This window comes from Phyllostomus hastatus, unplaced genomic scaffold (genome assembly GCF_019186645.2).
Source record: "Phyllostomus hastatus isolate PE091 unplaced genomic scaffold, TTU_PhHast_1.1 phas_contig_148, whole genome shotgun sequence".
In the NCBI taxonomy this organism is placed as follows: domain Eukaryota; kingdom Metazoa; phylum Chordata; class Mammalia; order Chiroptera; family Phyllostomidae; genus Phyllostomus; species Phyllostomus hastatus.
The window spans coordinates 23,827,273-23,844,989 of record NW_025333607.1 but is presented as its reverse complement, the minus strand read 5'-3'; the positions used below and the strand labels follow the sequence as shown (position 1 = coordinate 23,844,989).

The window sequence follows — 17,717 nt, the reverse complement described above, 5'->3', positions numbered from 1 at the left end:
GCGGAGGGGCCCACACGCAGGAAGCACTCCTCAGAGGCCCCACCGTGTCTCCAAAGGCCCGGGTCCACTCTGCCACACACCCTGCTGAGGCCCATGACCACCAGTCCCCTCCCCGGAAACCCACTCCCCAAGGACCTCCACTTCCTGCCTCTCAGCCTCGCCTCGGCCGGCGGAGGCCAGAGATTCCTGGCGGGTGAGCCTGGCTCTGAGGGCAGAGTCCAGGCAGGGGCGACTCCCACGGCCACCGGACACTCGTCCTGGATGGAAACAGTGTGGGGCCTGCCCCCTCCTCCCCTCGCTGCCCCTACTCCCGCTGGCCTCCAATCCCTCCTCCCACCTCCAGCCCTCAGGCCTCCGGCCTCCCCAGCCCGTGGCCCCCGGCCCTGGCATGTCTGTCTCCCCCCACACCACTCTCTGACGTGCCCCCACACGTCCCACTTGAAGCCTAGAGCGCCTCCAGCTACTGCCGCCCCACCCTGCGTGGAGCCCACTGGGGGCGCAGACACTCGCCGTGGGGCTGGGCCAGGTCTGCCTGCCGGCCCAGCAAGGAGAGGAGGCACCCGACTCCGCCCCAGGCCTCAGCTCAGGCGCCCAGAGCCAGCACCCCTCGCCCTCTGACCCCGGAGTCCCGTGCACCTGGGGCTAGACCTGTCCTCCGGGCCGCAGTGTCCCAGCTGGCAGGAGGGAGGGGCGGACTGCTGACCTCGGGGGGCTCCCAGCCCAGACCCTCTGACTGTGGTCTGCTCTCACCGCAGGGCTGCTGCCCTAGGGACCGGTGCCAGCTCGCCTCCACGGCTCGGCTCGGCACGCGGGGCCTGGGGAAGCGTCGCCCTCCCACCGCAGCCCGGGGCGCAGCCCAGGAACACAAGCTCAGGCCCAGTTTCAGAACCCTCCCCGACTCCCAGCACAAGGGACTCCTGAATGGGCACCCGCTTGGGTGCTAGCCAGGCAACCCGGCAGCCCCGGAAGGGGCCAGGGGTCGGACAACCAGGCCCGGGTGGGCTGCAGGGCAGGGGAGGAGCGGAAGCCGAGACGGGGACTCCTGAGGCCTCTCAAACAAGGCCGGCCCTGCACGCGAAGTGACAGCCAAAGCCCAGGCAGCCTCTCCTTCGGGGGGGGGCCCAGCTGCTGGGGACAGGGCTTTGGGCAGCAGGACCTGTGGGCCCAGGCCAGCCGCGGGGAAGAGGCAGGGGATTAGGGCCTGACTCCCTGCTGTCAGGCCGCAGCTGATGGATCCCCACTGCTGGGAACACAAAGCCCGCTCTGTGGCGGCCCCAATGTGTCCCTGTCCATCAGAGGGCGGCTCCTGGAGTGGGGCCGTGGGGGAGGAGGGCCTGGCCTCCAGGGGCGGCTGCTCCCCAGCTCGGCTCTGAGAGGAGTGAGGTGGGTCAAGGGGCAGTCCCCTCCCCCCCGTCAGGGTGTTGAGGTCACAGACACCCGAGCTACCCTCTTTTCTGAGTCCTGGGAGGGCCTGTGCCCCCCAGTGGGGCTGTGACACAGTCTGCAGGCCCCTCAGACAGACACACGCGTGTGCACAGAGTGCCACTGTGAGGCAGGCTCACAAGGCCACCCCCACCTCAGGCTGCTGAGCTCGGCGCAGGGGGGCCACCCCACCTCTGGGGCACGCCACCCTTCCCGGGGGCTGTGCGCCAGGGACCGTGTTCCACGGGTGAGACGCCCGTACTCCTCTCCGCACGCACCAGTGAGTGTGTTGCAGGCGTGTTCACGTCCTGCTCAGGTCGCTGACCCCAGCCCCCAGCACAAGGGGGGCCAGGCACATCTCCTGACCCAGAGGATGAAGGGATAAGTGTCTGTCGCACACGGGAAGGGGCCCAGCCCCTCCCCCAGTCCTGCTGCTCTGCTTCCCTGAGGCCGAGAGCACAGCCAGGCTGTGGCCCTGAGAGGCCAGGTGGGGAGCAGGGGTCTGTCCCGTGCCAGGTGCCCGTCCATCACAACAAGCGCTCACCTGCCCCACACTCAGCCCTCCGCCAGCGGGAACACCTGTCCTCTCCTGGTCAAGCCCTCCTCCGGCGTCTCACTCCCGAATGACCGCTGCGGTCTCCCACGGGGTGTCCCTGCCTCGGCTTCCAAGCCCCTCCAGGCCCCGCTGGGTGGCCCCCACACCCCACAGGCTTGTCCTGAGCCCAGAGCCCCAGTCAGAGCCGCCCCCTTCCCCGTCCACTCTGCTCCCTGTCTGGACCCCGTGTGTCCTCCACACGGCCCTCCGGAGGCTCCTGACCCTCCTGCGCAGTGGGCCCCTGGCTGGCTGCACTGTCGTTCCACGCCCGCTGGACACGGGGGTCCTGCGCATCCCCACGGAACACCCCGGTTCTCCTGTTCCCAGGTTCAGGGGACGGAGGCACGCTGTTGGCAGGTGAGGCAGATGGGATCCCGAAAGGACCAAGTGATGCCATTTCTGGGTTTCCATGGTAACATCAGCATCCCTCCTATTCCCAGGGCTCATAGGAGTGGAGTGTAAACTGAGGCAGCTTCCTTTCACTTTTTTCCTTTTGGGTGGGGGCATTTCAGAAACAGACACTCTTCCTCAGTCCGACGGGTGGGGCAGGGCCCCTGCGGGGCATTTTCTCCCTCACTGGCCGGGCCAAGGGCCAGGCGCGGCCCTCGACATGCCGGGGCTGCGCTGAACAGCCCTGTCCCCCGCTCGCCTCTGTCCTACCCGCTGGACACGGCGCTTGCCCAGCTCCTCCCACTGACAAGGAACGGAAGGGAGGCCGGGCCCTGGGAGTTCCGTTCGGGTCCCCCTCCCCTGCGACGTGTTCCCGGAATCCCCGCAGTTTCCCTTCCTCTGTGGTCCTTGCCACTGTCCAGGAGGGATGGCATCAGTCCCATCTGTCACACAGAGGAGGGACAAGGCGGAGGGACAAGGCTCTGTCCACTGGGCCCTAGAGGAAAAACTGGGACCAAGGGATTGAGAAAAGGGTCAGGCTGCAGTTTAGGGCCGAGAAGGCCTCCCTGTGGCCAGGGCTGGGGCCAGCAGAGCTGAGCAGGGGCGCAGGCAAGGAGACTCGGGCCTTGGGGGTTGGGTAGCACCAGGTAGGTGACCATCAAGGTCCTTGAGGGCAGAGACCTTGCAGCTCTGAGACCGGCCGTGGCCCCTGCCCACTGCCCAGAGCATGGTCTGCCCGGGCCCCGAGGCCCCGAGGAGCCAGGGCCTGAGGACCCCAGAGGTCACGGAGCCCTTCTGGTGCTCGACGTCCGAGGCCACAGGCTGCAGGTGGGGCTGACGGCTGGGACAGCAAGACGCGGGACCCAGCCAGGTGGCTAAGGAGAGCGAGAGTTTAAACCGAGTCGAGGGGCTCCGCCCCCCACCTCCCCAGCAGGCAGCCAGGAAGGCCGTGGTGCCTGGCTGGGGCAGAGACAGGCTTGCGGAGCCCACGCGGGAAGGTGCAGAGGGAGAGAGGGAGGAGACGCAGGGTGACCAGACTCGAGACTGGGACCCTCCACGGTGGGCACGCGGGCTGCCCCGCCCCCGGCCCGCATGTTCCAGACTTCCACTGGCCCTGCCAAAAAGGAAAGCCAGGCCCCCAAATTCCTGTCGGCTCGACGCACCCCAGGCACACAAGCCCCGAGGGACATACAACGTCCCGGAGAGACAAAGACCCGGACGGGGAGGCCGCTTGTCCCTGCATCTCAGCCCTTCTCGCCCCGACCCCGTGTTCCCACGCCTGCCTTTGGGTGCGTCTGCTTAGAGTACGGCCAGGAGGCAGAGGGACAAATCGGTGGGCGTCAGACCCCTGCCAGCCTAAACCCACCCCCTCTGCCCCCAACCCCTGCGTCCCTGGTCCCGGCACACAGAGAGCAGGCCGGCCCCCCGCCAGCAGTAATTGAAAGGAGCAGATGAGAATGCGTCCCCACCTCCCCTGCCTGCCCCACGGGGGCTGCTGAGAAATGAAAACTAATCAAGTTACACCCGACGGGCTCCCTCCCGGGCACAGGAGCCGCCGGCCGGCCGGCCGGGCAGGCAGCCTGGGTGGGTGGGTGGGTGGAGGCGGGGGAGGGGGGGCGCACGTCTAATCCGCTGTGAACGTCTTGATGTGTAGCAACAGCTTAGAGGGGCTCAGGTTTCCGCGGCGTTGGCTATATTTATCTCTGGGCCCATGCCAGCGGGGAGGGTTTAAATGGCACCCAGCAGTTGGCGTGAGGGGCTGGTGGCAGGAACGAGCCTCTTCCGACCCCATGGAGCTGTATGAGACACCCCCCTACTTCTACCAGGAGCCCCACTTCTACGACGGGGAGAACTACCTGCCCGCGCACCTCCAGGGCTTCGAGCCGCCGGGCTACGAGCGCGCCGAGCTCGGCCTGAGCCCCGAAGCCCGGGGGCCCCTCGAAGACAAGGGGCTGGGGACCCCCGAGCACTGCCCGGGCCAGTGCCTGCCGTGGGCGTGCAAGGTGTGCAAGAGGAAGTCGGTGTCCGTGGACCGGCGGCGGGCGGCCACGCTGCGGGAGAAGCGCAGGCTCAAGAAGGTGAACGAGGCCTTCGAGGCCCTGAAGAGGAGCGCCCTGCCCAACCCCAGCCAGCGGCTGCCCAAGGTGGAGATCCTGCGCAGCGCCATCCAGTACATCGAGCGCCTGCAGGCCCTGCTCGGCGCCCTCAACCAGGAGGAGCGCGGGCTGCGCTGCCGCGGGGGCGGCGGCGGGGGCGGGCCCTCGGCGGGGGTAAGTGGCCACCCCGACCGCCCCCGGGGGAGGTCCGAGCGGGCCCTGAGAGGGCTGGGCTGTCCGGCTGACCCGGGTCCCCGGGTCCTTCCCAGACAGGCAGTGGGAAGAGAAGCAGGGATGGGGTGGGGGGCAGTGGGCAGAAGGAGGGGTCGAGGAGCCAGTCCAGGGTCTGCCGGCCGGGATGCCTGGGGGTGCGGCCCAACAGCAAGGCCAAGTACACGGGCGAGGACGGCCCTGCCGCACCCCTGACCTGGAACCCCAGCACCCACGGAGAGGCCCTGGCTGAGCCAGACACCCTCAGCCCAGGGTCCGCCCCAGATGGAGGCCAGGAAAGGCCCGGCCTAGTCACCAGGCGGGGGCAGGGCAGGGGCTAACTGTGAAGATCCCGGGTGGCTGTGGCCCAGGCTGGGGGATGGCACCTCCACATAGGAGCTTCTGCCTGGGGGACCGGACAGAGGACACCACCGAACGCTATGCCTGACCTTGGGCCTCGGCGTCTTGCAGGTGGCCAGTGAATGCAGTTCCCACAGCGCCTCCTGCAGTCCTGAGTGGGGCAGTGCCCTGGAGTTCGGCCCCAACCCAGGGGGTAAGTGAGGAGGGACCCTGGTCAGCTTGGCTCAAACCCCTCAGCCTGTGTCAGGTCCACATGGCCCCTCTCACTTCACTCCTGCCCTGGGCTTCTTCCCTTGGCCTCTGCAGTGACCTGCTGACCCCAAGGCCCCAGGGGTGGGCTGGGAAGCCCCATGTCTCCCTGAAGCCTTGACCAGCTGAAGTGGCTCCAGCCTCCGCAGCTCCCAGCTGGTGCCGGTGGCTGGTGGCTGGTGGCTGCCGCCTACAGGGAGAGAGCTGTCCCTGCCCCAGGGTCCCTGGGAGTCGCTGAGTCAGTGCTGCCCACTGGCCAGCCAGGGTAGGTCCACCTCCCAGGACCTGCCACTCAGGCCCCGCCCACCTCCACCCCCACCACAGTGCGGGCAGCTGCTTCTAGGCCCAGCGCTGGAGGAGGAGGACCCCTGAGCTTTGCTCCCCCAGCTGTCCTGGGTCTCTGGACACAGTGTACGCCCAGTAACCACCCCCACCTCCTCCCTGCAGACCACCTGCTCACAGCGGACCCCACCGAGGCCCACGACCTGCACTCACTCACATCTGTGGTGGACAGCATTGGCATGGAGGACGTCTCTGTGGCCTTCCCGGATGAAGCCATGCCCCGCTGAGGGCGTCTGCCAGGCTGGCCACTGGCGGCACCACAGCCGCAGTGGGGCCGCCTGAGGCGGCCAGCCTACCCCTCCTCACGCGCGCAAGGTCAACCCACCACCCTGAGAGCGAGTGGGCACGCTCACTGAGCTGACCGCTCAGGGCACAGGCCATCCCGGCTCCAGAGAGATAACGCAGGGGACCAGGGTGCCGTGTGCGCCCCACTCTGGGCACACTCAGGAGCTTCCCTTTGATCCCAGCGCAGCCTCCGATGCCACCCCCACCCCCACACATCTGTGTGCCACAGACACTGCCCTGACCGCCGACTCCTGTCTCTCTCCGAGGCCAGAGGTTGGGCTGGGCCTGCCCTGAGCTGGGAGAAGAGAAGGGGACAGCCCTCTGTTCCCAAGTCCCTGGGGGGCCAAGCTTCTGCGGTGAACCCTGGGAGTCTTCCAGTGGCTTTACGTTTTGTTTGTTTTGTGTGTTGTTTGTGAAGCTGCCATCTGACCAATGTATCCTGTGCCAAGTTGCCAGGGACGGGGGTCCGGGGAGGGGAACAGGGACCCTTGGGGTGATTTCTTTTGTTAACTAAGCATCGTGTGGGTTTGCTATTGTTTTGTAATTTTTTTGCTAACTTATTTGGATTTCCTTTTTTAAAAAATGAATAAAGACTGGGTGCTGGATGTCTGTGATGATGTAGGCAGAGGGGAGGGGTGTCCATTGCTCCTGCTCCGCGCCCTCTGCCCAGCCGCCCCAGGGGCCAGCCTGCAAGGCTGGCGGCTTCCACAGCGTCAGTGCTCCCTGCTGCTGGTGGTCACTAGGCCCGGGACCCCTGCTCTTTCTATGACCCAAGGGGGTCCTGTGTCCACAGGCCGGGTGCAAACCAGAGTCCACAGAAGTGCTTGTGGGACGTGAAGGGGGCCCCACTGAGTGTCCAGTGCCCTCTGACTCACGACACTGCACAGTCCACTTGGTCCCGCCAGGTCCTCCCCTTCACAGGGCACATGCCTACTGCTCGGCCCACAGCCCGCGGGCAGGGGCGCAGCTGGAATCGGTGGGCTCCCCTCCCCAACCCCTGCCTCCCCTCTGGTGGGATGTCACCAGGAGCCCGAGAGGAAGAGCGGCCAAGGTCGCGGTCCCCAGACTGGGTTCCTGAGGGAGGACAGACCCTGGAAGGAGACGGCACAGGAGCCATCGGGAGCTCCAGTGTCGGTGGGCCGTGAGCATCTGCTCAGAACTTCCTTACGTCCAACAGCTTGTGGCCAGGGTTGTCTGGGTGAGGGCCAACTGCAAGTTTCAGAAGCATCACCGGAGGCTGGGGGCTCAGAGCCTGCCCCACTCCAGCCCCGACTCTGCCCTTCGGGGCCCTTGGCAGACGAACCCAGAGTCATCGGTGCCCCTGGGGCTCAGGAGGACACCTTCCCCACACCTGTCTCCTGACTTGCCCCAAGGAGGGGGCTCGACCCGGGGACCCCAAGGTTTCCCCGGAAACTGCCGAAGAAAGAGGAGGAAGTGGCCTCAAAGCAGGCTCGGACCCCAGGGGAGGGCGGCTCCTTCCGCTGCATAGCTGTGCTCAGTCTCCCCAGCTGGGAAGGGCCTCGGGGAGTTCCAGGTCCCCCATCCCCCGACTCTCAGCCCTCCCAACTCAGGCCCCACACCCCAAGGCTCCCAGAGAGACACTACCACCCTCAGAGACACTACCAGCCACCCTCATCTGCCCCCCCGCACTGGGGGTTTGCGCTGGCCGAGAAGGGCCCCCGCCTCTGTCAGGGAGCTGGTAGGCTCTGGCGTTGCCGGTGTGTTTTTTTGTTTTTGTTTTTGTTTTAACATTTTATTTATTTATTTTTAGAGAGAGAAGGGAGAGAGAGAGAGAGAGAAGCAGAGAGAGAGAGAGATCAACGTGTGGTTGCTGGGGGCCATGGCCTGCAACCCAGGCATGTGCCCTGACTGGGAATCGAACCTGCGATGCCTGGTTCGCAGCCCGAGCTGAATCCACTGAGCTAAGCCAGCCAGGGCCGGTGTGTTTTCAAAGTCTATTCCTCCTCAGCTATCAAGCCCACTGGAAACTGAAGTTCACATTCACGTTCTGGAAAGAAGGAACAGCCCCCAGCGACGGATGGCTCTCGGGGCTGGTGGTTCCCCACCAGGGTCAGGCGTGCCCGCTGCCCACGGATTTGTTCCGCAGCCCGCCCCCCGTCCCTCAGCCCCAGCTGGGGGAAGGCCGCCAGGGGACGGCAGCAAAGGCTGCCCGGCGCACGGCAGTCACTGCAGCCCAGGGACTCCCCTAGATCACAGGGAGCTTAGCTGTCACAATTACATCACAGAAGAGGGTTCCTGGATGAGTGGCGGCCCCTCAGGGAAATTAGCTCAAGCTCCCGTCTCCAGTGGAGGCACCGGCAATAACCCGAACTGGGTCAATCAGATGCAGCCCAGTGCTCCTGGGGAGTCGGCCAGAAGGAAGAGGTACAAATCACTGGGAAGAGGTGACCTCAGCAGCAGTCGGCTGCCGCCTCCCTGCCCACCCCCGAGGAAGCCAGTCTCTCCTCGCCAGCCCTCAGCTGCTCCGCCACCACGGCTCTCAACTCTGGCATCTGCTTCCCAGGGTCCACCGGCCTCGAGGACTGTGGAGGCGGCTGGACACGGCAGGTCGGCGCCGAGAGAGTAAAGCCCAGAGCCACACGAAAGCTGTCATAAAACCAGGTTGTTTACTGGCAGGCACACACGCCCACCCACGCACTCGGGCACACCCCGCCCCCGCTCGGACGCACTGAGCCGGGGCACACCGAGGGGGGCCTCAGACTCGGGGGCCGGGCACAGGCTCGGGTCACCGGTGACTCTGCGAATACACAGACAGAGGCAACGGGACGAGCTGGCGGGCCCAGGCATCTCTGGAGGAGGCAGGCCTGGCCCGCCCGCCCAGGAAGCCCTGAGCAGGGAGGCGAGGGCCCGGGGGCCTGGACCTGGGCCCGACTCACTGATGGAAGCTTGATGTCGTCCCGCCTCCCTTTTCCCAAACCTGCGGTCAAGGTCAGAGTGCATTCAGTGCCCCGGGAGGCCCACTGTTACGAGGCTGGGGTTACTGCGGAGTGGGCCGCGGGGACAGCGGGGGCAGGGGTGCAGAGCAGAGCCGGCTGTGCCTGGGGGGTGAGGGCTCGCTCTGCCCCGAGCCCAGGCGCACAGACCCCGCCCCCTCGTCCTTCAGGGCAAGACCCCCGCAGACCCTGGGCTCTCTTCCCACCGGCCAGCCCGCACCCAGAGTCGGGGGTGGATAGCTTTTTCCCCACCTCAACCCTTGGCCCAAAGGTCAGGGGTCACTTCTCCGAGTCTTCTCAAACTCACATTTGGGATTCGGCTGCAGCCAGGCCTGGGGACTGCCCCCCGGCCTCACGATCCCGGGAGGACAGGCCTCCTGCAGCCCCAGAGCCCTGGGGTGGTCCTGGAGGCAGGAGCCACAGGTATCAGGCCGTCGGCCAGGGCCAGGACGGGACAGGGACCAGAAGGCCAAAGAGCCCAAGCATGACAGAGTGCGAAGTGCCTTCTTCTTGTCAAGGCTGCCCCAGCCCTTGGCCCTCAGCACAGTGTCCCGTGGAGGCCCAAGTCCAGGCCAGGGCAGGACCAGGAGGAGGAGGCGGAGTCACACCTGCCCAGGCGGGGTCCTCTGCCTCCTGCGAAGTCTGCCACACCCATGGGGGGCTGACACAGGACACAGGGCAGCGCCGGGGCGGGCTGCCAAGGGCACGGACGAGTCAGCTCGGGGATCCAGGGCAACCGGGGTCACTGCGGAGCCTGGGAGCCGAGGGAGCAGGGGTCGGGCAGGAGCCGAGCCTGTGGAGCCCTCAGGCCACGGCTAGTCCCGGAAGGCGGAGAGCATGTGTCCATAGAGATAGTGGGAGTGAGCTGAGAGAGAGAGACAGGCGTCGGTGGTGAGCAGGCGTCGGCGCCCAGGAGGCCGGGGTTGAGGCTGCAGCGGGTGGGCAAGCCGGGAGCGCCGGCCGGATGGAGCAGCGCGTGCCCGGGGCCAGCCGCCGGCCGGAGGGCGGGCGCGAGGGGCAGAGAGGAGGCCGTGCGGCTGGGCCTGGCCCACTTACCCGGCGCCACAGGCACACGGGCCAGGCCAGGGCGGGAGGGGTCAGCAGGAGCAGGTCCACACTGTGGGTGTCCCCAGCCTCTGAGCCCTGGCCATTCTGGCTGGGCGGAGGCAGAGGGTAGCCAAGGGACACACAGGGCCGCCATTAGTGCGGGCGCTGGTGCCGGGCGGCCAGAGCCAGGGCCACAGCAGGGTCAGTGCAGTGCCGGGGAGCAAGCCAGGGGGCTGGCCCACAGCTCACCTTCAGGGGCGACCTTCTTGGGTGGGGCTGGTGGAGGCTGCAGGGCCCCCAGGGTGGGTACCCCGAGCACCCCGCTGGGCAGGTCCCGTGGCCGGAAGCGCTTTCTCCAGGAGGGTGCTCGACGGAACACCTTGTCCTCCCCCTGCAGCGGGGACACACTGGAAATGCTACCTGCCCTCCTCACGGTGAGGAGGGTGTCACAGCGAGGAGGGGGACAGGGTCCCACTCCAGACCCTTTGGAAAGGAGGAAGCCACACTCTGGTCCTCAGTTTCCCCATCTACGAAATGAGTCTGGCTGGAGCGGATACCGCCCTACACGAGAGGGGCCCCTCTGGGGGACCTGCCACCACCCTCCCGTGCGACTGTCTGCCCTCTGCCCAGTCACCTCCGATGGGGCCTGGGACAGCGGTGACCTTTCCAGTCCTCCTCTGGGGTCAGGGGTCAGGAGACCTAGCTTGCTTGCCACCCTGGGCCTCCTGTGTCCTCCCCAGGCTGCCCAGCTGATGGGCTCAGAGAGGCACAGAGGGACAGAGGGAGCAGACTGCCATGGGCAGGCTCCTGAAGGGCCAGTGGGCAGCCCCCTTAGGGGGCACACACACCCCTGACCCAGCTCTGGGCCCAGGAGCACTGCACAGGTACCTACGAGGCCATTTCCTTAACCTTCCCGCCCCTCAACACACACTTCAGTTTCTACCCTCCCTGGGGCACAGGCCGCCCTCTTCGTGGTTCTGACCCATGAGGCCTGGCCCACCCCACACCCCAGACACGCAGGTGCTCAGCAAATGTCCCTCGACGCACAGATGGCGACTGGCTTCCTGTGCAGGAACCCTGTCCCCAGGGCCACCAGGAACTCTCCTGATCACGTCTGTCCTCCCGTGACCCTGCCCAGACCAGAGCCCACAGCCTGGCTCCGCCCCCGGGTCAGGAGCAGCCCACCTGCCACTGGGGGACCTCAGCGCCACCCTGCCTGCAAGCCCCTGAACGGAGGTGCTGCCTACAGGCCTGGCCGGAGAGGCCCGAGAGACAAGGACAAGGTCTGGTGCCTAGGAGACAGACCCTGGGGAGACTGGCCCAGGGTCAGGCAGCTGGGGGAGAGGTGGTGGGGGAAGGGCAGCCTGCAGCTCCACTTCCAGGAAGGGGGTCCCCAGCCCGAGGTGGCTGGGCCCTGCCTCCCCACTCGCCTCGTCCCCTCCCCCGGGGCTCCCTTCCTTAGGCCACCCCAACACCACCAGCGCCAGGAGAGCACAACTCACGGACTCCCACCCCACGAACAGGCAACGACCAAGCCCCAAGACTCCTGATTCACCGCAAGCACTCACGTCCTCCAGCCTCCGGTCTGTGCCCAAGGCCAGCAGGTTGCTGAACTCTCTCTCCATCACCTGGCGGGCCTGCAGGGCACAGGTAAGAGAGGCGAGGGGCTGCAGTTAGTGAGCTCAACGCCACCTGTCGGTCACCTGCTTCCCTGGCTCCAAGGGCAAACTTCAGGGTCCTCTTACAAGTCAACTGTGAACTTTCGGGTTGTTTCTTACTGATCAAGTCAGGGGACTGCAACGTTTTCAAGAGGACGCCTGGACGGACAGGAAGAACCCACATTTTGTCCCTAAGTGAAGATGACGTGGGGAGTGGGGCGTAAATGATGGTGCGGGCCCCGGCAACAGGGATTTAACTCATCCCTCCACGTCCACAAGGCCCCTCATTAAAACTTCACTTGGAGGCCGCTCATTGTGGGCGGGCAGCCCCGGGGCTGAGCAGAACACCCACGCCCCCCCCCACGACTCCCGGGGGTTTCCCCGAGGGGTTGGGAGATGCCGGAGATAAGCAAGTTTTCAAAAGCGCCACCAGGTATTTATAACCCTTCTGATGAAGGACTCCCGCCAGCTCAGACCCCACCTCCCCTAAGAGCCCAGCCACGAAGGGTCAAGGGAGCAAGGAAGGCTGGACAGCCGGGGGGCCTGCTCCTGTCCAGGGGCGAGCCCCGCCCACCGCGGCTGCGTGTGCAGAGACCAGAAAGCAGAGGTGGACTGGGAACACGACAACCTTCTCAATGACTGGGGGCGGGGGGGTGGGGGGGGGTGAACTTCAAGCACCCAGAGGCGCTCTCCTCGGAACAGGGACAGGCGAGGACCAACTCCACCCGCAAACATCTCCAGAGCGGCGGGTGTGGGAAGGGCAGGGCAGACCAGGTCAGAGGTGGACGGCTACGGAAACGATGTGTCTCCGAGAGTGAGGGGTCAGAGAGCCTCTCGGACACGCTGGCAGGTGTGCTGCCACTGCCCCCAGAAGGCCACCCGCCACCCAGAACTCCGACACAGCAGAGCCCTCCCCTCACACAGGCCAAACGCCTCTGCTCCCAGAACAGCTCGCACAGCTCTTTCACTGAATTTCAAGAGGCCTGCCAGCTGCCCCCAGTCCAGACCAGACGGCTAAAGTGATCAGGGCAGGAGGCAGCCCCCAGGAGGAAAAGCTAAAGCAATTGGGAGTGGGCGGAGACGAAGGCCTGGGCCCCGAGGCAGCACAGCCCCCGTGCTCGGAATCCTGGCAGCTCAGGCCTGGCGAGCAAGCCTGGGAGACTGGGGCTGGGGCCTTTCTGGGCCAGCACAGTCAGCAAGGCCTGCGGCACGAGGTGGCCCAGCAGCCCGACTCCACTGCCCACGAGAAGGCCGCCAGCCTGAACAGAGACGGGCCGAGAGAATTCAGGTGTGTCCTCGCACGGCGGCCCCAGAACCATGGTGACGCGCAGTTTCCGGAGAGGCCTGCTCTTCCGAGCTGCTCACGGGAGACAGAGCCCGGTGCTGGGTGGGTTATTGGTCCATTCAGCGCCTCAAGCCCGGGGCCCAGGCCCAGAGCCCTGAGGTGGGAGACAGAGGACATGTGGGCGTGGACCTCGGCCCAGGGCCAGCAGGCCGGGTCAGAGGACAAAAAAGCAGCTTGAGGAAGAGACAGGCAGGGAGCCTCTGCTGCAGGGACCGCGTGAGGCGGGCGCTGTGCGTGTGCAGCGCCTGAGCCCTGGGGGCTGGGTGGCACGGGCCTCCTGGAGGCGAGGCCCCGAGAACAGGCCCCAGGGACCCCCACCCTCCTGAGGCCGGCGCAAGAGGGCAGGCAGGAGCAGCACCCACCTGGGTGTTTTGCGTGGGGATCTGCAGTGCCAGGGCCAGCGCGCTGTGGTCGAAGTTCTCGTCCAGGGCCAGCAGGGCGCCGTGCACGCCGCTCTCCTGAAGGTTGCCCGCGTAGTCCCGCAGCCCGACGGACTGGACCCAGCGTACCACCTGCTCATTGGTCCAGACCAGCACATCTGGAGGCGGGAAGAGGAGCGGAGGGGCCAGGCTCACCAGGCCTCCGGGACCGAGGGCACTCCCCAGACCAGGGCCCCACCATCGTTCCTGCTCCTGGGCTCCCCGTGCCCACGCCCCTGTCCTCCCCGGCACTGGCACTGGCACGGGGCACCCCGAGCGGCGGCCTGTAGGACTCAAGGTCTGGCCGGCGGGCCCCTGGGCTGCAACGGCTTCTCCTTCCCCCTTCCAGCGCTCTTTCCCGTCCAGCCTGCAGGTGGTGCCCCTGTCCGGTGGGGCGACGGCTGACTGGGCAGGGGCTCCTTCTTCTCCACCACCCGACGGCAGTGTCCCCCGGGCATGGGCCTCACGTCCCCTCAGTCCCGGGGCACCCCGCTCCCTCCCTGCCGGCTGACAGCTCACCCTTGATCTCGTGCTGGCTCTCCTCCCGCCGCCTCTCCAGTTCCTTCCGGTCGTAATTGAGCCTCTTCAGACACATGATGCCGTACTGGAGGCTGGTCCTGCAGGCACCCGCCACAGCCTCAGGGGCCCTGCTGCCGCCCACCCGTCTGCCCCAGGCCACAACCACAGGCTCCTCCACATGGCGGCCCCCTCCTCTGCCTCCCAACCCACCCTCTCCCGACCCGCATGGGTCTGCCACCTGCCAATGGGAGAAAGGCTCTCGGGGGACAGCAGCATGTCCCTCCCTCCCAAGGAACTGAGTGACAAGGACCCAACAGCCCACCCGTCACAGAAGAAGCGCCAGCAGGACACCCCCTTGTGTTCCGAAGGCACTGGACTCCTCCCGACAGCCTCAGGGCTCCCAGACTCACTCCGGGCCCCTCGGCGGCGGCAGGCGGGGGGCAGCCCTGCACCCCTGCCCTTCGCACGGACTGTTCCGCTGCCCGGAGCCGGTCTGCTTTCCACCTTTGCTCGAACGTCCCGGGCCCACCTGACTACGTGACGCCCCCACACTCCTCGCCTGGCTCTCACCTCCCGCCTTCTCGGTGCCCACGTCTCCTGCCCAGGTTAGCACAGAAGCTCCAGGCGGGCGGGGGGCTCCGCTCTGCTCCCTCACGACTGTCGCCCCTAGCGTGGTGCCCGGCGCACAGCACGCGTCCCAGACGCTAACGAGCGGGAGCGCTGAGAGCACTCAGGCGGCAGCAGGTGCACGTGGGGCGCTCACCAGACAGCCCCGGACCCGGCGGAGAACCGCAGACGCCGGGGGCTGGATAGAGCCCCGAGGCCGTCCCTCCAAACACCTGCCTGATGCAGGGGCCGGGCACCCGGGCCTCCACACCTCCGCTGACGGAGAACTTACCACCTCTCGGCAGCGGTCGGCACGCTGCCCCTGCTCACCCCTCCGCACCCCAAACACCACCAAACACCACCGCCACGCAGCTCTGGCTGTCGTCCCCAGCAAAGCCGAGGGACAGAAGAGAAGCTCCCTGCCAACCCCAACTTCTCTCCCCTCTATGGCTGAGGCCACCGCTCGCTCTGTGAGATTGGACCATGCAGGCAGCTCCCTCCTTCCTGCAGCCCCTGCAGCACCCCCCCCCCCCCCGCCCTAGTGCCTGGAACAATCACTTCGCAGCTCAGAGACACCCCTTCCAGACAGCACCAGAGAGAAGCTGGTGTTGGAAAGGACTTCCGAAAGCCTGTCTCCCCTCAAACCATTCCCAGCCCCCTACTCTCAACCCAGATGCCTCCGGGGGCTCAGCAGGTGTTTACTGCACAGGGGCTAGCAGGCTGCAGGGGCTGGAGGGGTTGGGGGGCTGCAAGGGCTGGGGGGGTGCAGGGGCCGAGGGGCTGGAGGAGCCCGCACCTGGGGAGGGGCGGGGGCGGCAGCCACTACCCGGCCTGTCCACTGTTGAGTCCCTGCTACAATGCATGCACAGAGCTTTCAATTTCCGAGAAGCCAGACGTCCAAAACTTTGGGCAAAACTTCCTAGTGCCTATATACTGGCAACTAAATTCCTAGTCTTAGAACTACCAACAAAACACATCTGTCAGCCACGCTCCACCCAGAGGCTGCAGTCCAGGGCCTCCCAAGCAGACACCTTTGAACAGGAGATCTTTCCGGCGATGAGAACGTCCCGCAGAAAAGCTGGCGGGAGGCTCAGGTCTGGGAGGCCGGCGGGCCAAGGGCCCAACTCAGAAGGAACTGGTCGCCCAGCCCAGTCACTGGACCCTCGGGTCTCAGGGTAAACACAGAGAGTTCAGCAAGCCCAAAGACAAGTGACAAAACCCAGCAAAACTCTGGGCGAAACCTCCGAGGAAGTGACGCTGAGGAAAAATGACTTTTCGTGTCTTCAGGGTCGAAGGGAGCGAATTTGGCTTTCAAAGGGGGAGCCGCTACCACCCAGAACGGGCCACGGAACGAGATGGGGCGCCAGCGTCCTGGAGACGGAGCCCCGCTCACCGGTGGAAGCTGTCCACCATCTTGAGGTGCACCCGCAGGTCCTTCTTGGTCAGGTGGTCCAGCATGCGCGCGTCCACCAGGCACTCCATGAAGTAGCTGCGGTACTGGGGCAGCCCCAGGCTGGGCAGCCACTCGTTGCCGATCCACTCGTGGTTCATGTCCCCGTAGGCCAGCGTCTGCGGGAGGAAGGCAGGGCCAGGCTGCAGCCTCCGCGGCGGTCTGGAAAAACTGCGGCTGGTTTTCACCCACGGCTGGTAGTGCTGGGAGATGGGCGTTTTAAATGGACCTTTTCGGGGCCCCGGAATGCTACTGGTTATCTGCGCTGGTGACGGAAGCCACTACCCAGAGTAGACGGGTGCGCCCTCCTGTGCCCGCAGCACCTGGGCCTCGCCCTGTAGGCGGCCGCCGGCCCGCTCGGCAGCCTCGGCCCGCCGCGGCCGCAGAGGGCGCCGGACAGGAAAACGCAGGACGGGGCCTGCGCTCCCCCACCGGAGCCCCCACCGGGGGCCACGGTGCTGGGCTTTGTGTCACTCGCTCGCGTGGAAACAGTGTTAATGGTTTCAGGAGCGCCGACATGTATTTCTCTGAGACGCTGATTTCCAACCTCACCCATCTCAAGGCACGCGTAAACTACTGAGGCTCTCAGCACGCCGAAAAATGTGGTTGGGCCGATCTGACAAAAGGTAGGTGTGGTTTTGTCTCCTTCTCGCCGGACAGCTGTTCCTACACTGGCTGCTGTCCTTCTGTGACCCGACCACCTGCAGGGAAGAGCTCAGTGCCCCTGGCCGAGCAGGCGCCGCGGGTGTCGAGCCCTCCTGCCGCCAGCGGGTCAAAAGGCTCTGCTCCGAGCAGCACACCGCCAGTCCGGCTCACTCTCGAGTCTCCGCACACAGCCTCATGGGTGCCTGCCTGGGACTCCGGCCCCTCCACGGCCTGGGGCCTGGGAGACACCTCCACTGACCGCCTCCCTGTGGGGACTGGCCCCGGCTCCAAGCCCCTGCTCGTCAGGCCCCTGACCGACCCACTGTCCGCAGGTTCGGGTGGCTGCTCGCCACCTGTGTCTCCCCAGAACAGAAGCCCCGGAGGGCTTGGCCTGCTCACTTCTGCATCCAGAGAGCCTGGAGAGGCCGACGGCCCCGCAGCCGCCCAGTGGCCACCTGCTCACAAAGTGAGCTCCCCAGGGCTCCCCAGAGGGGCAGGCGGAGAGCAGGGTCCTTCCGACCCACGTCTCGTCATTCCTGAAGGGAGTCGCACGGGAGGGAGAGGCAGGCACTCGAGGGGCACTGCCCCCCAGGGCTCCACGCCCACCGCCCTGAGAAGCCAGGACCGTGGCGGAAGGGGAGACGGGGAGGGAGGCTCCCGGCAGGAGCACCTGCTGGGAGAGCACGGCCCCGACGAGGGGTCTTACCTGAGCCCAGCTGCCCTCCTCACTGTCCTAGCAGGAACCGCGCAGCGTGAGGGGAGAGGGGCCACGTCAAAACGGGGCCGCGTGTGCCCCGGCCCCATCGGGAGAGAGTGGTGCCCAGGGCTGGGTGGTGGCCAGGGAGAGGGTACTGTCAAGGCTAAGAGGACAGGAGGCCGCTGCGGGTGCCGTGTGTTTGGGGACAGGGCAGCAGAGTGAGTGTGGCCACAACAGAGCCCACCCCCGAACCCGTCCCTGGAGGCGGGACCCCGGCTGCCGGCCCACCCCACACACAGCCGTCCTCACTCCAGCTCGAGGTGAGCAGCGGCCAAGGAATGGACCCCCGCCCTCTCCCCCAACGCACACTTCCCTCCCACCAACCCTCCACCTGGGTCACCTTCCCACAACCCCTGCACCACCCCCGG

General features: G+C 66.4%; 2 protein-coding genes across 5 annotated transcripts in view; one reads left to right on the top strand and one right to left on the bottom strand.

The window, feature by feature from the left end:
- Positions 1–4,046: 4,046 nt before the first annotated feature.
- Positions 4,047–6,547, top strand: MYOG (myogenin). The gene is made up of 3 exons (XM_045816590.1): positions 4,047–4,677; positions 5,185–5,266; positions 5,770–6,547. Exons 1-3 carry the CDS (start codon positions 4,054–4,056, stop codon positions 5,889–5,891), a joined length of 828 nt encoding a protein of 275 aa, XP_045672546.1. The 5' UTR covers positions 4,047–4,053; the 3' UTR covers positions 5,892–6,547.
- Positions 6,548–7,978: 1,431 nt separating this feature from the next.
- The window catches only part of PPFIA4 (PTPRF interacting protein alpha 4), a 28,872-nt gene continuing 19,133 nt past the window's right edge, over positions 7,979–17,717 (bottom strand). For 2 of the 4 annotated variants that reach the window (XM_045860446.1, XM_045860454.1), the window contains exons 24-30: positions 17,299–17,325; positions 15,891–16,066; positions 13,892–13,989; positions 13,316–13,491; positions 11,519–11,587; positions 10,200–10,341; positions 7,981–9,768 (exon numbers count right to left, since the gene is read on the bottom strand). In XM_045860446.1, the coding sequence (XP_045716402.1) occupies positions 9,719–9,768; positions 10,200–10,341; positions 11,519–11,587; positions 13,316–13,491; positions 13,892–13,989; positions 15,891–16,066; positions 17,299–17,325 (738 nt within the window). In that variant the 3' untranslated portion in view covers positions 7,981–9,718. Of the gene's footprint in view, positions 9,769–10,199; positions 10,342–11,518; positions 11,588–13,315; positions 13,492–13,891; positions 13,990–15,890; positions 16,067–17,298; positions 17,326–17,717 lie in introns of all 4 variants that reach the window. The other 2 variants (XM_045860474.1, XM_045860464.1) reach the window with 2 other exon arrangements.